The 16,995-nt window shown below is 38.5% G+C and overlaps 2 protein-coding genes across 5 annotated transcripts in view; one reads left to right on the top strand and one right to left on the bottom strand.

The window, feature by feature from the left end:
• NAPEPLD (N-acyl phosphatidylethanolamine phospholipase D) overlaps positions 1-3,547 on the top strand; it is a 99,223-nt gene extending 95,676 nt beyond the window's left edge. For all 4 annotated transcript variants that reach the window (XM_065939975.1, XM_065939973.1, XM_065939974.1 and 1 more), the window contains exon 5: positions 231-3,547. In XM_065939975.1, coding sequence (XP_065796047.1) covers positions 231-359 — 129 coding nt within the window. In that variant the 3' untranslated portion in view covers positions 360-3,547. The remainder of the gene's footprint in view (positions 1-230) is intronic.
• Positions 3,548-3,697: 150 nt separating this feature from the next.
• Positions 3,698-16,995, bottom strand: part of ARMC10 (armadillo repeat containing 10) — a 67,979-nt gene continuing 54,681 nt past the window's right edge. The window contains exons 5-6 of the mRNA XM_065939977.1: positions 5,642-5,713; positions 3,698-4,631 (exon numbers count right to left, since the gene is read on the bottom strand). Coding sequence (XP_065796049.1) covers positions 4,380-4,631; positions 5,642-5,713 — 324 coding nt within the window. The 3' untranslated portion in view covers positions 3,698-4,379. The remainder of the gene's footprint in view (positions 4,632-5,641; positions 5,714-16,995) is intronic.

The raw sequence follows: 16,995 nt of genomic DNA, 5'->3' as shown, positions 1-16,995 counted from the left end.
TTGACATACATGGTGTTAGATAAATTGATCAGTGTGACACTTGTATCAACTCAACAATGATTATATATTGGAAAGTGAATGACTCACTTGCTAATCTTTCGATGAAATGGAAAGATATTATTTTAAGCAGGCTATGTTGGTTATTTTAGTTGAAGTCTTGTTTGAACTTCCTCTCAAATACAGGTGTGCTTAATCTTTTTCCACTTTTGTTTCTCTCTGCCCTTTGCCAGCATTATTTAGAGCCTCCAGTGAAACTGTGTGAAGCTCTAGAAAGGTACGGACTTAAGACTGAGGATTTTTTTGTCCTGAAGCATGGCGAATCAAGATACCTTAATACTGATGATGAAGATGTTGAGTAATATCAACATAAGAGCTTTTCATGAAAAAGGCATCATTTGATATACATGTGAAAAGACTAAGAAATTCATGGATATTATGCTTTTTTACATTTGGAAACAACTTCTGTAGGTTTATGTTATCACCTGATACTAATATGATTGCTGGTCCATATAAACAAGAGTTCAGAGGTGCGTCATTAAAATCCACATTAGCCAACTCATTATTTAAGGTCCTGTCTCAGTGACATAAACACTGCAATGGGTTTTTTTTTTTTTTTCTCACTAAAGCATTCTACTTTCATGGTAGACTTCTGAGGTTATGAAAAACCGATTTTAAAAACTCACTTCTCTTTTTTTATTCTTAGGGGCCTTCTGCAAGGTAAGTCAAGGCTATATACCTACCTAGACTTTCTCAGAGGCCTGCACAGAGAAACGTTTTTTATAGTCACAGTAAATTATGACATTGATTCCCATATGCTTATAGCAATTTGTGCTCTATTAAGATTATGCCAAATGGTAAGTGATTTATTTTTTTAAACATAAAAACATAGTTTGGACTAAGTTACCATTTGTAAAGACAATTTTTTAAAGAGAGGAACAGGATATTCTATGACACATCTACAATCCTTATGGCAGAAGCCCTCTGAGCTGGGAAGTGTGGTTATGAGACATGACTTATGAAATTTTCTATTTCTAATTTAAAAGTCAGACCTGCTCAGCACAAGTATAGCTGCAAGGAAATAATTTAAAAAGACAAATGCACATCTTATATATTGATAGACCATATACTTTGGATTTTTATTTTTTCCCTATTCCATCTCCTCTCTATGTATATATACTTTTTTTTTTCTGATTTCTTAGCTCAAACTCCAATGTCAGCGAGATTTATAAGTATTCTATGTTTTACATGATTGTGATGTCTTATATTTTTATATCAAATGATCCTTAAGCGCAGTTCTACTTGTATTAAGCCTGTGTGGAATGTTAGTGGTTAGTAAGAAACAGTGATTTAGTCGTAGACGGGCTCTGCAGGTACTTGGTGACTGTGACCCTTCCTAAGGGGGAGAGCCGAGCAGAAGCCTGTTCTGTCTCCCTGATCGGGTCTCAGTAAAATGAATTTTATTCATACAAAATAATCGAAGTACAGGTTTTTCTACACCAAATGCTACCCAAGCAGTGCCCTGTAATTTCTTTCACACATATATGCACGTTAGCCAATCTGAACTTCAGTCCTGCTTCCACCGTGGACTTTCTATGTGCCTCAGTGTCCTCATGTGCAATAAGAGGATAACTCCCACCTACCTCCAAAACTGAATAAATAATAGTCATTGGTGGTTTTTTTTTTAAGCACTTTGAAAATACACTGCCTACTACAGATAGGTAGATTTGAAAGTGGAAAACAGGCTACTGCTTTTGATATATTTTGATATATTCAAGCATATAAAGGAGCAGTAAAACATTGAGGACTGACAAGTTTATCTCCTTTTCCTGCATTTCGTAAATTTACAGAGTTATAGCCAAAATAAATGTAAATAATCTTTATTTCTAGCTACAAAGATGCAGCAAATTTGTTAAGGGGAAATGTATATGTAATACAGGTAAATGTGTATGATTTGAGGGCACTAAAGCACAGAAAATTTCCCCATAAAATAAACCTTCAGAAGGAAAAAAAAACCACTTTCCCTCCAAAGGACTATCTCGCAAGCAGACAGGACTCAAGATGTTAGGCTTATTGGAGGATTAGCTCTGGCACGTGTTGCCCGAATACTAGCCAGTGCTCTGTGCTCCCCTTCCTCGCTGTTGCACGCCAGACTGAAAATTCACCTCTTACCTCATCTCTGTGAAGCAAGCCATGCACCTCCTGCTTAGTTATTTTTTCTCCTTGAATGGCCTTAATGTTAATTTTGTTTTCACATGTATTGTTTCACTGAGGGTCTCCAAGAACTTTAATTGGACCTGCCTCATTTTTCTAGGCTTCCTCTATGCTTCATAATTTTTATCAACATTAGCATTCTTGCCACTTTGGCATTTTGTTCCTTAAGTACATTGGGCTTCATCTTTCCTATCTACATTTTGAAGAGTTTTATGTGCAAAGCAAAGACAGATTTTGAAAAATTAGAGAAATCCCCTCTGTTCCCTCCAGTCAGTTTAATACCTTTCATTTGTCTTATCCTCTAAGTCAATTTCATTTTTCTCTTTGATGAGCCAGCATCCATACCAACATGTAAGGTTTTATTGAAATTCATTTCTCCTGTGGAATGAGGAGCACTTTGATACTCATTGCCCAAGAGGGTGCAGCCATCAAATAGGACCACCTAAAAAAGTAAGATGTGCCCTGACCTGCAACAGTAAAGAGCTAACTGTGCATTTTCACTGTGTGATTCTTTCTAGATAGTTAAAATAACCCCCCCCCTGCCGATTTTCTCTAGTAGTTTGACATTTCAAACTCAATGCTCTGATCCCCAGGAAATGTTCTTTGAGAAAAATAGAGGGAGTTTTAGAATCCAGTGCTGCTAAAATCTAATCAAGATTAGATTTTAATGTGTGTACATTTTGAATATATATTTTCATTAAATGAGGAAGACTACGCAAAATTGTTATAAAGAAATGTGCCTTTCAGGGAAGTAATACTTACGTTTGCATCACTGAAAATGATTCTTAGCTCTCATAATGTACAGCTAGTTGAGAATTTTCATCATATACTGAATGTTTTCTACTGTAAAAAATATTTCTCCCAAGTTTCATCTCTGTATCAGTATAACCCTGAGAAAGCACATTTTTCTGTTTGAGGATTTGTAACTTCCTATGGAAATCTATGTATTTAGAAATGAAATTTAAAGTACTCTTCTCTTAAAGATTTTCCTTGAATATGTGAATAGGAAACCTGCTTGCAAACTGATTTACTTAATAACTAAGCATGGTGGTGGTCATGAACTTGAATATTACAAAACATGGGGATATGGGGAGAGAAGGGGAAGTCATACATAGCAAATTGTTACAGTAGTTTATGGGACAAAGATACTATTAAAATAACTGCTGAGAACTTTTATAATTTTAGTCATGTAAAATATAGATGAAAATTAATAAAACTTTTCACTTAAAGGGAGAAAATAATCTTGCCACTTTTTTCTACTTAAAAAAAAACCTATGAATTTTTTACTGTGAGCATACATTTTTGAACACTAGACTAAGCACCTGTACAAAGAAAAGTCATTTCCTCACTCTCCAATCCTGCTCTCAGGAGACTGAGTTTCATTCTAGATATACCAACATGCCTATATATAAATGACAGAAGCATATCCATATATAAGCATATGTTTTTAGATTTAAAAAAACCACAAATGGAGTCACATTATAGCTATTTTTCTACAACATGTATTTTGAAAAACAACTATATTTCATGGATGTCCTTACGTATCAGCACACTGAGACTGTCTCTTTAAAGACTAGATAACTGATTTAACCAACTGCCTTTGGATGGATTTTGATTGATACCAGTATGTTATACACAGTAAAGAGGAGTGGGTATTAGGAAACATTTTTCCTAACAGTTAAAAGTTTTCATAGACTAAAAATAGATTCTAATGATTAGAACAGACCTGAGTGGCAGGTCGCCTTGGGAGTACAGGATCTCATCACTACTAGAAGCACAAGGTCCTTCCTAGGGCAGTTAGGAAACTGTTGCTGTCCCGGTGGAGTAACTGCAATCTCTTTCGACAAGGGAAGGGTAGCTTACATACAAAACGTCACTGTCGCTCCGTGTAGAGGGAATAGCTGAAGTAGCTTACCAAAAAGCAAAATAAAAACAGTTTCAGAACAAGCTCTTATATTCATTTGGTATCAGTAAAATGGTCCAAAGCAAACCAGAAGACCATGGCAAGTTGTAGCTGTGTTGAAGATGAAAATGTATTTATAGTACATGATATTTACTGTTTAAATTCAGCAGTTGAAAGAATCTCTTTGTGAGGAAGGTGAAAAATGAGAAATTTCTGTGTATTACGTCTGGACCGCATTACTCTCTGGAAAAATATGACCAACCAATTAGAATTTTGGTATCATTGTTACCTTCTCCTTCACGTCTGCATCATGGTGATGAACTAAAGCTTTCATTTTCTGGGCACATTCTTTTCCATACAACAGGGAAAACAGTGAACCTGCAGGGAAAGTTGGCTGCGTAGCTAAACTGCGCTCTTCGTTGAGGCAGTTTGTTATATTCTGAAGCAGTGTGAGAACTCGAAGAAGAATCTCCTTTGGTACATGGCCATCAAGAAGTGAAAGGAATGATGAGTCCACCTGAAATAGAAAAAAATGAGAATTAAAAATATACAAAAACATTTTCCATGGGTCTTTTCACATGTACTGAACACATTTTAAAAATCCTGTTATGGAAAACTATTCCTGAGACAGCAGAACATAAATGTGTAAAATCTTAAGCACCCCTGTATCATATACCAAAGGAAACTGGAGGTTTTGTTTTGTTTTTAATTTTTTATTTTTTTCCCAATTATTTTTATTAGTTGGAGGCTAATTACAATATTGTAGTGGTTTTTGCCATACATTGACATGAATCAGCCATGGATTTACATGTGTTCCCCATCCTGAACCCCCCTCCCACGAGGCTTTGTGTCTTAGCTTAAAAATACTGTTTTCTTGGAATCCTAGAATGTAGTCATTTTTCCTCTTTAAGATCCATCATATATAGTCATCATGGAAACTCATTAATTCAAGATGCCAGGTATAAGGGCTGAGCAGATGAATAATAAAATAGGGTCCTTTTTCTATAGGATATTCTATCATAGTACAAACTATGCTTCCTTCAAACCACCACAGCTTTTAATTATCTTGCTCGTTTCTTACATTTTCTGTCTCCTCTACCTAGACTGTAAGCAGCAAGCAGCACATCATGCTGCACTCACTGGTGTATCCTAGCGCTCAACCGGGCGTCAGGCGCGTGGTGGGGCCTCCGTGGATACTAGTGTCCCTGGATACTGAGCTACACTGGGCATTAACAGGTCAAGTGTAAAAGGTGTGATAAGTGCCCCAAATGAACAGACACAAAAGTTACCATCTACTACTACTAGGGAGACCTTTCCAGAACAGTTTTCAGAAGTAAAATATGGTCTTTGCAGAAAGTTGAGGTGATTCATATAGGCAAAGGGAACCAAAACAGAAGGAAAAACCGCCTCTAATATTGCTCCTCAGGGAGAATTCCTGTTAATAGTTTGGGATAAATCCTTTCCTTCTGGATCTGTCTGTCCAAACTGATATATTTGTATAAACAGCACAAATATGCAGGTACTTACTTGGGCATCAAGAAGTCGATCTGTCATGGCTGGATTTTCAGACAAATTCAAAAGAAGTTTCAAAACTTGAACCTGAAACAAGGAAAATATCAGATTATTTCAGACAACTAAAGCATGGATTTTCTCTACTTGACGTGCTGTCTCCCAACCATGTCCATATTTTAAAGTCCTGCCTGTTCTTCAAGGTCTGATGCAAATTCTCTCCATTCCACGAAGTCTTCTCCATTCATTTTACTTAAAAAGCTTAGTTTTTCAATTATACTGATAGGGAGAAAACAGTGAATGTCTTCACTTCCGATCACTGGCCCACACAAATACTTAACACAGGGTAACTTTAACATGTTATATAAATAATCTTTATTATGATTACTGTTATGTAAAATGTGATCTTTGGAACAAAAAAACCATCTCTCAAACTTCAGTTTATCTCTACTTAAAAGTATGAAAATGTAGGGAAAGTCTGGTTATGAAGACTTCCAATAAGGTGCTTTTTATTAGCTTTCTGTGATTCCTGGTGCATACTGTTATGTGAAAAATTTTACAGTCTTTTAAACAGACAGTGATATAATCAGCAAAAACATGTTAACAACTTACACTGGACTAGCTAAACTACTTGCATTCTTTTTTTGGCATTTCATTTTTAATTGGAGGATAACTGCTTTACAGTATTGGTTTCTGCCATACATCAACATGAATCAGCCGTAGGTATACACATGGCTTCTCCGTCTTGAACCTCCCACCCCACCCCACCCCACCCCCTCTAGCTTGTCACAGAGCACTGGGTTTGAGCTCTCTGCATCAGACAGCCAGTTCCCACTGGCTATCTAGTTTATATATGATAATGTATATGTTTCAATGCTACTCTCTCTTCATCCCACTCTCATTTCCACAGTGTCCACATGTCTGTTCTCTATTTCTGCATCTTCATTGCTCCCCTGCACATAGGTTCATCAGTACCATCTTTCTAGATTCCATATGCATGTGTTAATATATGATACTTTTCTCTTTCTGACTTCCTTCACTCTGTATAATAGGCTGTAGGTTCACCCACCTCATTAGAATGGACTCAAATGTGTTTGTTTATGGCTAACATTCCATTGTACATATGTACCACAGCTGCTTTATCCATCTGTTGATGGACATCTAGGTTGCTTCCATGGTGAAGCTATTGTAAATAATGCTGCATTTCAGTTATGGTTTCCACAGGGTATATGCTCAATAGTGGGATTATTGGATTATATGGTTTTATTCCTAGTTTTCTTTTTTTAAATTTTAGGATAATTGCTTTTCAGAATTTTAATGTTTTCTGTCGAACATCATGAATCAGTCATAGGTGTACATACGCATCCCTAGTTTTTTTAAGGATCAGAACTTCCCTAATCTCCTTGCCCTATGGACCCTTTGCTGGGAAAAGAGGATTTGCTGCCACCGTGTGGACACTTCCCATAACTACAACTGGAAAAACCAGGGCTGAGGGGAACTGGATGATTGCAAGGCCCGCAGAGCTATTAGTGAAACCTGCCCTGAGAAATGTGCTGTGGCAAGCAATCAAAAGCAAATTCCAAATAGGCTCAAATTTCAAGCCACTTCAGGAGTTAAGTTTTACTCACAGCATTCTTTTAAGAAATGAAACACATAAGAGGATACTCACCATCACTCAGTAGAGAAATGCAAATTGTCACTACAACGAAGGATCACCTTGCACCAGTCAGAGCCATCATCAAAAACAACAACCGCCAGGGAGGGCGGGGTGAAAAGGAACCCTCCTAGCCTGTTGCTTAGACAGTAACCTAGTGATGGCCACTAGGGAGGACACTATGGAGGTTTCTTAACAAATTAAGTAGAGCTACATCTGATCTGGAATCCCACTCCTGGATATATGTCTGGAAGAAACTATTGAGACAAAATTCATGCAGAACCACCCCAAAGTGTATTTGAGGAGAAAACCAGATTTTGAAAAGTCTCATGCAGCCAAGTATGCACTGGACAAGAATTTTTCACATCCAACAAATGGAAGCAAACAAAATGTTTATCAAGAGGGGAATGGATAAGGAAGTGACACAATACAATGTGATGCAGCCAAGAAAAAGAATGAATTATTGTGATTTTCAGGAACACAGGTAAAACTAGGGGGTAATTAAAGAAGTGAAGAAAGTAAGAATCAGAAAAGTACAAATATCAAATACCACTTAAAAGTGGAGTCTAAAAATACACATAGATTACTTGAGAAAGTATAAACAGACGTGAGTTAAAAAACACTAAATGAGAAGGGGTGAGGGATAAATTATACAGTTTAGATATAACAGATATAATCACTCTATATGAAATAGATAATCAACAAAGACCTAGGAAAGGAGTTCAACACTTTGTAATAAGCTATATGAAAAAAATTTGATTGTGAATCAATATGTATATATGCAAAACTGAAAATACATTTTGTATATCAGTGTTCGTACAGTAAGAAATAAAAGTGAATTTAATTAAAAATAACAAGGATGGAGACAAGCTTTCAGTCTATGTTGTCCTACTTTTCACTTTAAAATTCAACACTGAATCAGGACTTTCAGTGAGGCTCAGGTTGCTTTAAAGAACCACAGTAGGGCTGAGGAGAGCCTGCCATTTTGTGGCCGCCGTTTAGATCAACAATATTAACAACAGAATTGAGTGGTATTTAATCTGCACAAGGCCTGCAGGGCTCTAAACTATACCTATTCTCAAGAAATGCCCTGGGGTAAATCAACAATAGAGAATTGAAAACAGGGCAGACTTTAAAGAAGCCACTTTCAAGAGGTAAATTTTATTTATACTTCATAAAATATAAGCACATCGAGAGATACAGAACATCACTCATTAACATATACACACTGATGTATGTTGACCAGATAAAAAGGAGCTACTGAATAGCACAGTGAACAGTACTGAACACTAATAATCTATGGGAGAAACCCGAAAAAGAAGATTCAGGTCTATGTACAACTGAATCAAGGTCCTGTACACCTATAACAAAGACAACACTGAAAATCAACTCTGCACCAATGAAGAAGAAAAATTAAATGGGGGGAAAAGGTGCCATGAAGAAATGCTATCACCCTGTGGCTCTTTCCCCTAAGGGAAATTGTAAAAACCTGTGCTGATGGGTAATCAATATTCACAAGGGGCAGTCAAGAAAAACACCTGGCCTCAAGGTGTATCCTGGGGTGTGACATGAGAAAAGGTTTCAAACAGGGCAGATGCTCAAGAACCCAATTTCAAGAGTTGTTTCACTCACCTTGTTTATAAAAAGAAAAGATGTCAATATTGTTAAGTATTAGAGAAATGCAAGTCAAAACTACAAAGAGAGATTTCCTCACACCATTCACAATGGTCATTGTTCAAAAGAAAATGCTGGAAATGGTGTGGAAAAATAGAAACCTCCCTGCACCCGTGGTGAGAAGGTAAATTAGTAACAGCCATGATGGAAAACAGTGTGCAGGTTGTTTAATAAATGAAAAGGGGGATGAAATTAGAATACTCACTAACATACAGGAAAATAAACTCCAAACATACTAAAGACCTCAACAAAAGGATGAATGCTATAGAGCTCCTGAGGAAAACACAGGCAGAACATGCTCTGATATAAATTTCAGAAAGTTCTTTTTTGATCCACCTCTTAGAATCATGAAAAATAAAAATAAACTAATGGGACCTAATTCCACTTGAAAGCATTGGCACAGCAGAGGAAACCATAAATACAGCAAAAAGACAACCCTTAGAATGTAACTAATATTTGCAAACAAAGACACCCATGAGGAATTTATCTCCAAAACAGCTTATGCATCTAAGTATCAGAGAAACAACCCAATCAAATGGGGGCACAAGATTTAGATGAACATTTTCCCAAAGACACAGAGATGGCCATTAAGCACGTGAAAAGACGCTCAGCATTTCTAAGTTATTACAGAACTGCAAATCAAAAGTACAATGTGATATCACGCAGTTCAGAATGGTCATCATCAAAAAAACCTACAATAAATGCCGGAGAGGGTGTGGGGAAAAGGGAACCCCACTACACTGTCGGTGTGACTGAAAGTCAGTAAATCCATGGAGAACAGGACAAAGGTTCATTAAAAACTAAACGGAGAACTATCATAGGACCCAGCAATCCCATTCCTGGACATAGATCCAGAGAAAACTATAATTTTATTTTATTTTTAAATAAAAAGTTTTATTAGAGAAAAATAGAACCACCATGTACACAGGGAAAAGAGCACAAAAATTCAACTGATACAGAACTGAAAGTCACAACTACCCTATGTTGTTTGTGATTACTTTTCAATTTCTTTTTTTTTTTTTTTGGTGTTGTCTTTTTTTTTTTTTTTTTTATTAGTTGGAGGCTAATTACTTCACAACTTTTCAATTTCTTAAATGGCTTCCCTCAATTTTTAAAATAGCCTTGCCAATTTTTTCCAGCTGAAATAGCATCAAGCTTTCAAAAAATTAAGAGCCTCAGGGAAGGGACCAGCTTTTAAGATAACAACAGTGACACCAAGAGTCTCCTAATAGGACCAATTCTACCGAAAAATTCCTGAAGCACGTAACTACTGAGTCTGGTAGAACAGTAGCTCAGAGACCATCAGGGATTAGTTAGAACACTGACTCAGACGGTCCAGTATGCAGAGAGGGAAAACAAAAAAGCTGCATTTCCCTGTCAGATGAGTTCACGTAAGAAAACCAAGGAGGTGCTAAGAAAATACAGGCAATGGTTGCTTAAAATAATTAGAAGGCGTTCTAAATACCACATATTATTAGACAACAGTGTGTAAAGTGATGCAATTAGAAAACAGGTAACTTAAAAAAAAAATATGGTCACAGGTCTTTGAGAACTCAAGAAAACAATCAATAGCAAACACAATAGCTGAAAGTCGTCTCAGCTGAGGGGTGAAAGTGAAAGTGAAGTAGCTCAGTCCTATCTGACTCTGTGACCCCATGGACTGTAGCCCACTGGGCTCCTCCATCCATGGGATTCTCCAGGCAAGAATACTGGAGTGGGTTCCCATTTCCTTCTCCAGAAAAACTATAATTTTAACACAGATGCATCATACATCATGACCAAGTGGGCTTTATCCCAGGGGTGCAAGGATTCTTCACTATTCACAAATCAATCAATGTGATACACCACATTAACAAATTGAAAGATTAAAAACCATATGATTATCTCAATAGATGCAGAGAAAGTCTTTGACAAAATTCAACATCCATTTATGATAAAAACCCTCCAGAAAGCAGGCATAGAAGGAACATACCTCAACATAATAAAAGCCATATATGATAAACCCACAGCAAACATCCTCAATGGTGAAAAATTGAAAGCATTTCCCCTAAAATCAGGCATAAGACAAGGGTGCCCACTCTCACTACTATTATTTAACATAGTTTTGGAAGTTTCAGCCACAGCAATCAGAGAAGAAAAATAAAAGGAATCCAGATTGGAAAAGAAGAAGTAAAACTCTCACTGTTTGCAGATGACATGATCCTCTATATAGAAAACCCTAAAGACACCACCAGAAAATTATTAGAAATCAATGAATATAGTAAAGTGGCAGGATATAAAATTAACACACAGAGATCCCTTGCATTCCTATACACTAACAATGAGAAAACAGAAAGAGAAATTAAGGAAACAACAGCATTCACCATGGCAACAAAAAGAATAAAATACTTAGGAGTATCTACCTAAAGAAACAAAAGATCTATATATAGAAAACTATAAACACTGATGAAAGAAATCAAAGAGGACACAAATAGATGGAGAAATATTCTGTGTTCATGGATCAGAAGAATCAATATAGTGAAAGTGAGTATACTACCCAAAGCAATCTATAGATTTGGTGCAATCCCTATCAAGCTATCAATGGTAGTTTTCACAGAACTAGAACAAATAAGTTCACAATTTGTATGGAAATACAAAAAACCTCAAATAGCCAAAGCAATCTTGAGAAAGAAGAATGGAACTGGAGGAATCAACCTGCCTGACTTCAGACTATACTACAAAGCCACAGACATCAACACAATATGGTACTGGCACAAAGACAGAAATCTAGATCAATGGAACAAAATAGAAAACCCAGAGATAAATCCACGCATTATGGACACCTTATCTTTGACAAAGAGGGCAAGAATATACAATGGAGAAAAGACAATCTCTATAACAAGTGGTGCTGGGAAAACTGGTTAACCACTTGTAAAACAGCACAACTAGAACACTTTCTAACACCAGGCACAAAAATAAACTCAAAATGGATTAAAGATCTAAATGTAAGATCAGAAAGTATAAAAATCCTAGAGGAAAACATAGGCAAAACACTCTCTGACATAAATCACAGCGGGATCTTCTATGACCCACCTCCCAGAGTAATGGAGATAAAGCAAAAATAAATGGGACCTAATTAAACTTAAAAGCTTTTGAACAATGAAGGAAATTATAAGCAAGGTGAAAAGACAGCCTTCAGAATGGGAGAAAATAATAGCAAACAAAGCAACTGACAAAGAGTTAATCTCAAAAATATACAAGCAGCTCCTGCAGCTCAATTCCAGAATAAACGACCCAATCAAAAATGGGCCAAAGAACTAAACAGACATTTCTCCAGAAAAGACATACAGATGGCTAACAGACACATGAAAAGATGCTCAACATCACTCATTATCAGAGAAATGCTAATCAAAACCACAATGAAGTACCATCTCATGCCAGTCAGAATGGCTGCTATCAAAAAGTCTACAAACAATAAATGCTGGAGAGGGTGAGGAGAAAAAAGAACCCTTTTACACTGTTGGTGGGAATGCAAACTAGTACAGCCGCTATGGAGAACAGTGTGGAGATTTCTTTAAAAAAATGGAAACAGAATTGCCTTACGACCCAGCAATTTCACTGCTGGGCATACACACCAAGGAAACCAGAACTGAAAGACGTGTACCCCAATGTTCATCGCAGCACTGTTTACAATAGCCAGGACATGGAAACAACCTAGATATCGGCAGACGAATGGATAAGAAAGCTGTGGTACATATACACAATGGAATATTACTCAGCTATTAAAAAGAATGCATTTGAATCAGTTCTAATGAGGTGGATGAAACTGGAGCCCATTATACAGAGTGAAGTAAATCAGAAAGAAAAACACCAATACAATATATTAATGCATATATATGGAATTTAGAAAGATGGTAATGATGACCCTATATGCGAGACAGCAAAAGAGACCCAGATGTAAAGAACAGACTTTTGAACTCTGTGGGAGAAGGCGAGAGTCGGGTGATTTGAGAATAGCATTGAAACATACATATTACCATATGTGAAACAGATCCAAGTTTGGTGCATGAAACAGGGAACTCAAAGCTGGTGCACTGGGACAAGCCTGAGGGGTGGGATGGGGAGGGAGATGGGCGGGGGGTTCAGGATGGGGAACACATGTACACCCATGGCTGTTTCGTGTCAGTGTATAGCAAAACCCACTACAATACTGTAAAGTAATTAGCCTCCAATTAAAATAAATAAATTTAAAAAGAAAAAAGACAGATGCACCCCAACGTTCATGGCAGCACTATGTACAACAGTCAAGATGTGGAAGCAGCCTAAGTGGATGAGGACAGATGAACGGGTGTATAAGATGGGGTACATACACACACCAGCAAGAAGGAAGGAAGGACAATTACATTTAACACTAAGTGAAATAAGTGAGTCGAGGAGAGACAAGTATCATATGATACCACTTAGAGACTGATTCTAAAAATGGATACCAAGGAACTCCTTTACCAAACAGAAAAGGCCTCACAGACATAGCAAAGCACCTTATGGTTACCAAAAGGCAAAGGCGGTGGGCAGTAAGAAATGAGCAGGTGGAGATGAACACACTCTTTATAATCAGAAAGCACCCACTGTAGGGCGAGGACTCCTACTGGTCAACACTATATAATAAACTATATGGGAAGAAAACCTGAAAAAGGATATGTACATGTCTATGCATGTGTGAATTATGGTGCTGTACACCTAAAAAAAACAAACAGACCTCACAACACTGTAAGTCATCCATAGACCAATACAAGGTACAAATTACAAAAAGAAAATGCCGACTCTAGGCATGCCCCTTAGGCCTCGGTGACTGGGGCTGCTGTCACATCCCTGAAGCCTGGGCAGGCTTGGCTCCCAAGAATGGACTGACGTGGGGCTGATGGGTCTGGGGAGGATGTGCCAGCCAATGAGCCCTGCCCATGGACCTGGTGTGCGTGTGTCTCTCTGCATGGGCCTACAACCTCCACAACCTCCACAACCTCCACATCCAGGTGGGTCCTCCGGCAGTAAAACTATGGCTGCTGTACCCAAAGCATGGTGGAGCCTCTGGGCTGGAAGAGCTCTGAAAAGTCCCCTGGGCTCCATGTCTCCTGGTGGTGGGGCTCCCACCTCCAGCCTCCTTCCTTAGGGTTGCCCCACCTATGGGTGAAAGCACCCTCTGCAGAGTGGTGTTGCCGGAATTGGGATTTGTCCAGGGGGCAAGGGGTAAGGAGGGCTTCCCTGGTGGCTCAAGATGGTAGAGAATCTGCCTGCAATGCTGGAGACTCAAGTTCAATGCCTGAGTCAGGAAGATCCCTTTCAAAAGGGAATGGCTACCCACTCCAGTATTCTTGCCTGGAGAATTCTATGGACAGAGGAGCCTGGCAGGCTACAGTCCATGGGGTCGCAAAAAGTTGGACATGACTAAGCAAACTAACAATAAGGAGTAAGAAGGGAAGAAGGTATGAGATACAAGCCTTAAATGTGTCTTCCGGCACATTCCACTCTTAACTTACAATCCAGGAACAGGACCTTCCCCTAAGGCTCTGGTTTCCCCAGTTTCCCCAACCACGGTTGGGCATGAAGACATGCTGCTACCTTGGGGCCATTTCCCATAACAACAACTTTGAAACCACTGTTGATGGGCACTTAATATTCACAATGCCTGCTGGGCTGTAAGTAAAAAAATCTTCCCTCAAGAAATGCTGGAAGGGAGGTAACCGGGAAAATATTCATAACACGGCAGATGTTCAAAAAGCCAATTTGAATAAGCAAGTTTAACTCACTTTTTAAAGAAATCACATGAAAAGATGTCAGCATCACTAAATATGAGAGAAATGCAAACCAAAACGTCAACGAGGTTTGAGGTATTCACCTCACACTGGACAGAACAGTCATAAGCAGAAACTCCACAAACAATAAATGCTGGAGAGGGTGCAGAGAAAAGGGAACCCTCCTAGACTGACTGGGAATGGAAATTGGGAACAGCCACTGTGGAGGACAGTATACAGGTTCCTTAGCAAGGAAAATGAGAATGAAATTAGAATATTCCCTAACCCTATACACAAAAAATCCAGATAGACTGAAGGAGAGATACTATGAAACTTTTGAGGAAAAAAGCAGAACATGCTTTGACATAAAATGCAGCAAGTTCTTTTTTGATCCACCTTTTAGAATCATGAAAAATAAAACACAAATAAACAAATGGAACCTAATAAACATTAAAAGCATTTGCACAGCAAAGGAAACCATCAGTGAATGAATAAGACAACCCTCAGAATGGGGGAAAGAAAAAAAAAAGCAAATGGAGATACCCACAGGGAATTAATCTCCCAACACATACTAGCCACTCACACCAAAATATCAAAAAACAAACTACCCAATAAAAAATTGGCCAAAGATCTAAATGCACATTTCTCCAAAGTTACAGAGACAGCTCCATAAAGCGCATGAAAAGATGCTCAGAATCACTAGGTCTTGCTGCTGCTAAGTCACTTCAGTCATGTCCGACTCTGTGCGACCCCACAGACGGCAGCCCACCAGGCTCCCTCGTCCCTGGGATTCTCCAGGCAAGAACACTGGAGTGGGTTGCCATTTCCTTCTCCAATGCGTGAAAGTGAAAAGTGAAAGTGAAGTTGCTCAGTCGTGTCCAACTCTTAGCGACCCCATGGACCGCAGCCTACCAGACTCCTCCATCCATGGGATTTTCCAGGCAAGAGTACTGGAGTGGGTCACTAGTTCTTAGAGAAAGGCAAATCAAATGTACAATGAAGTTATCACCTCACATCAATCAGAATGGCCATCTCAAAAAACCTGCAACAATAAATTCTGCAGAGGGTGTGGAGAAGGGAATGCTTCTACACTGTGGGTGGGAGTATAAACTGGTACAGCCACTACAGAGAACAGTACGGAGGTTCTTAAAAGACTAAACACAGAAGTACCAAGTGGGACCTCCCTGGTGGTCCAGTGGGTAAGACTGTGCTCCCAATGCAGAAGGCCCTGCGCCTTCTTCCCCCATGCTGCAACTAACGCTCCCACGTGCCACAGCTGAGACTCTGCACAGCCCAATGAGTTAAGAGAATATAAAAGAAGCAGTGCCAAGTGACCCGGCAATGCCACACATGCAGACCCAGAGAAATCAAAAATTTTAAGACACCTGCACCCCAAATAATGTGACAGCACTAGGTACAACAGCCAAGACAGGGAAGCAACCTACGTGCAGAACAAATGAATAGGTACAGAAGACGGGGAACATATACAGAAGGCAGTATTACTCAGACATGAAGAAGAATGAAAACGCCATTTCCAGTTACAAGAAAGAAACTAGAGATGATCATACTAAGTGAAGTAAGTGAGACGGGGAAAGACAAGTATCATAGGTTATCACTTCTGGTGGAATCTAAAAGTGGATACAAATAAACTTCTTTACAAAAAAGAAACAGCCTCACAGATTTACAAAAGAGACTTAGGGTTACCAAAAAGGAAAGGTGTGGGGGTCAGTCAGTAATTAACTGGTTCAGATCAATATAAACAGGTACTCAAGGGCTCTTAACAGTCACAAATCTGACAGGGCTGTAAATGACACCTGCCCTCAAGGAATGTCCTGAGACAATCATCGAAAACACAAGCTAGAATCAAGATTGCAGGGAGAAATATCAACAACCTCAGATATGCAGATGATACCATTTTAGTGGCAGAAAGTGAAAAGGAACTAAAGAGCCTCATGATGAAGGTGAAAGAGGAGAGTAAAAAAGCTGGCTTAAAATTCAACATTCAAAAAACAAAGATCATATCATCTCATCTCATCACTTCATGGCAAATAGATGAGGAAAATGTGGAAACCGTGACAGACTTTATTTTCTTGGGCTTCAAAATCGATGCAAACAGTGACTGCAGCCACAAAATTAAAAGACACCTGCTCTTTGGAAGAATAGCTATAACAAACTTAGTGTAAAAAAGAAGAGAGATAACTTTGCCAACAAAGGTCCATATAGTAAAGGCTATGATTTTTCTAGTAGTCATGTATGGATGTCAGAGTTGGACCATA

This window comes from Muntiacus reevesi, chromosome 6, assembly GCF_963930625.1.
Source record: "Muntiacus reevesi chromosome 6, mMunRee1.1, whole genome shotgun sequence".
Lineage (NCBI taxonomy): Eukaryota > Metazoa > Chordata > Mammalia > Artiodactyla > Cervidae > Muntiacus > Muntiacus reevesi.
The sequence above is the reverse complement of the archived record's forward strand: the minus strand, read 5'-3'. Positions and strand labels throughout refer to the sequence as shown.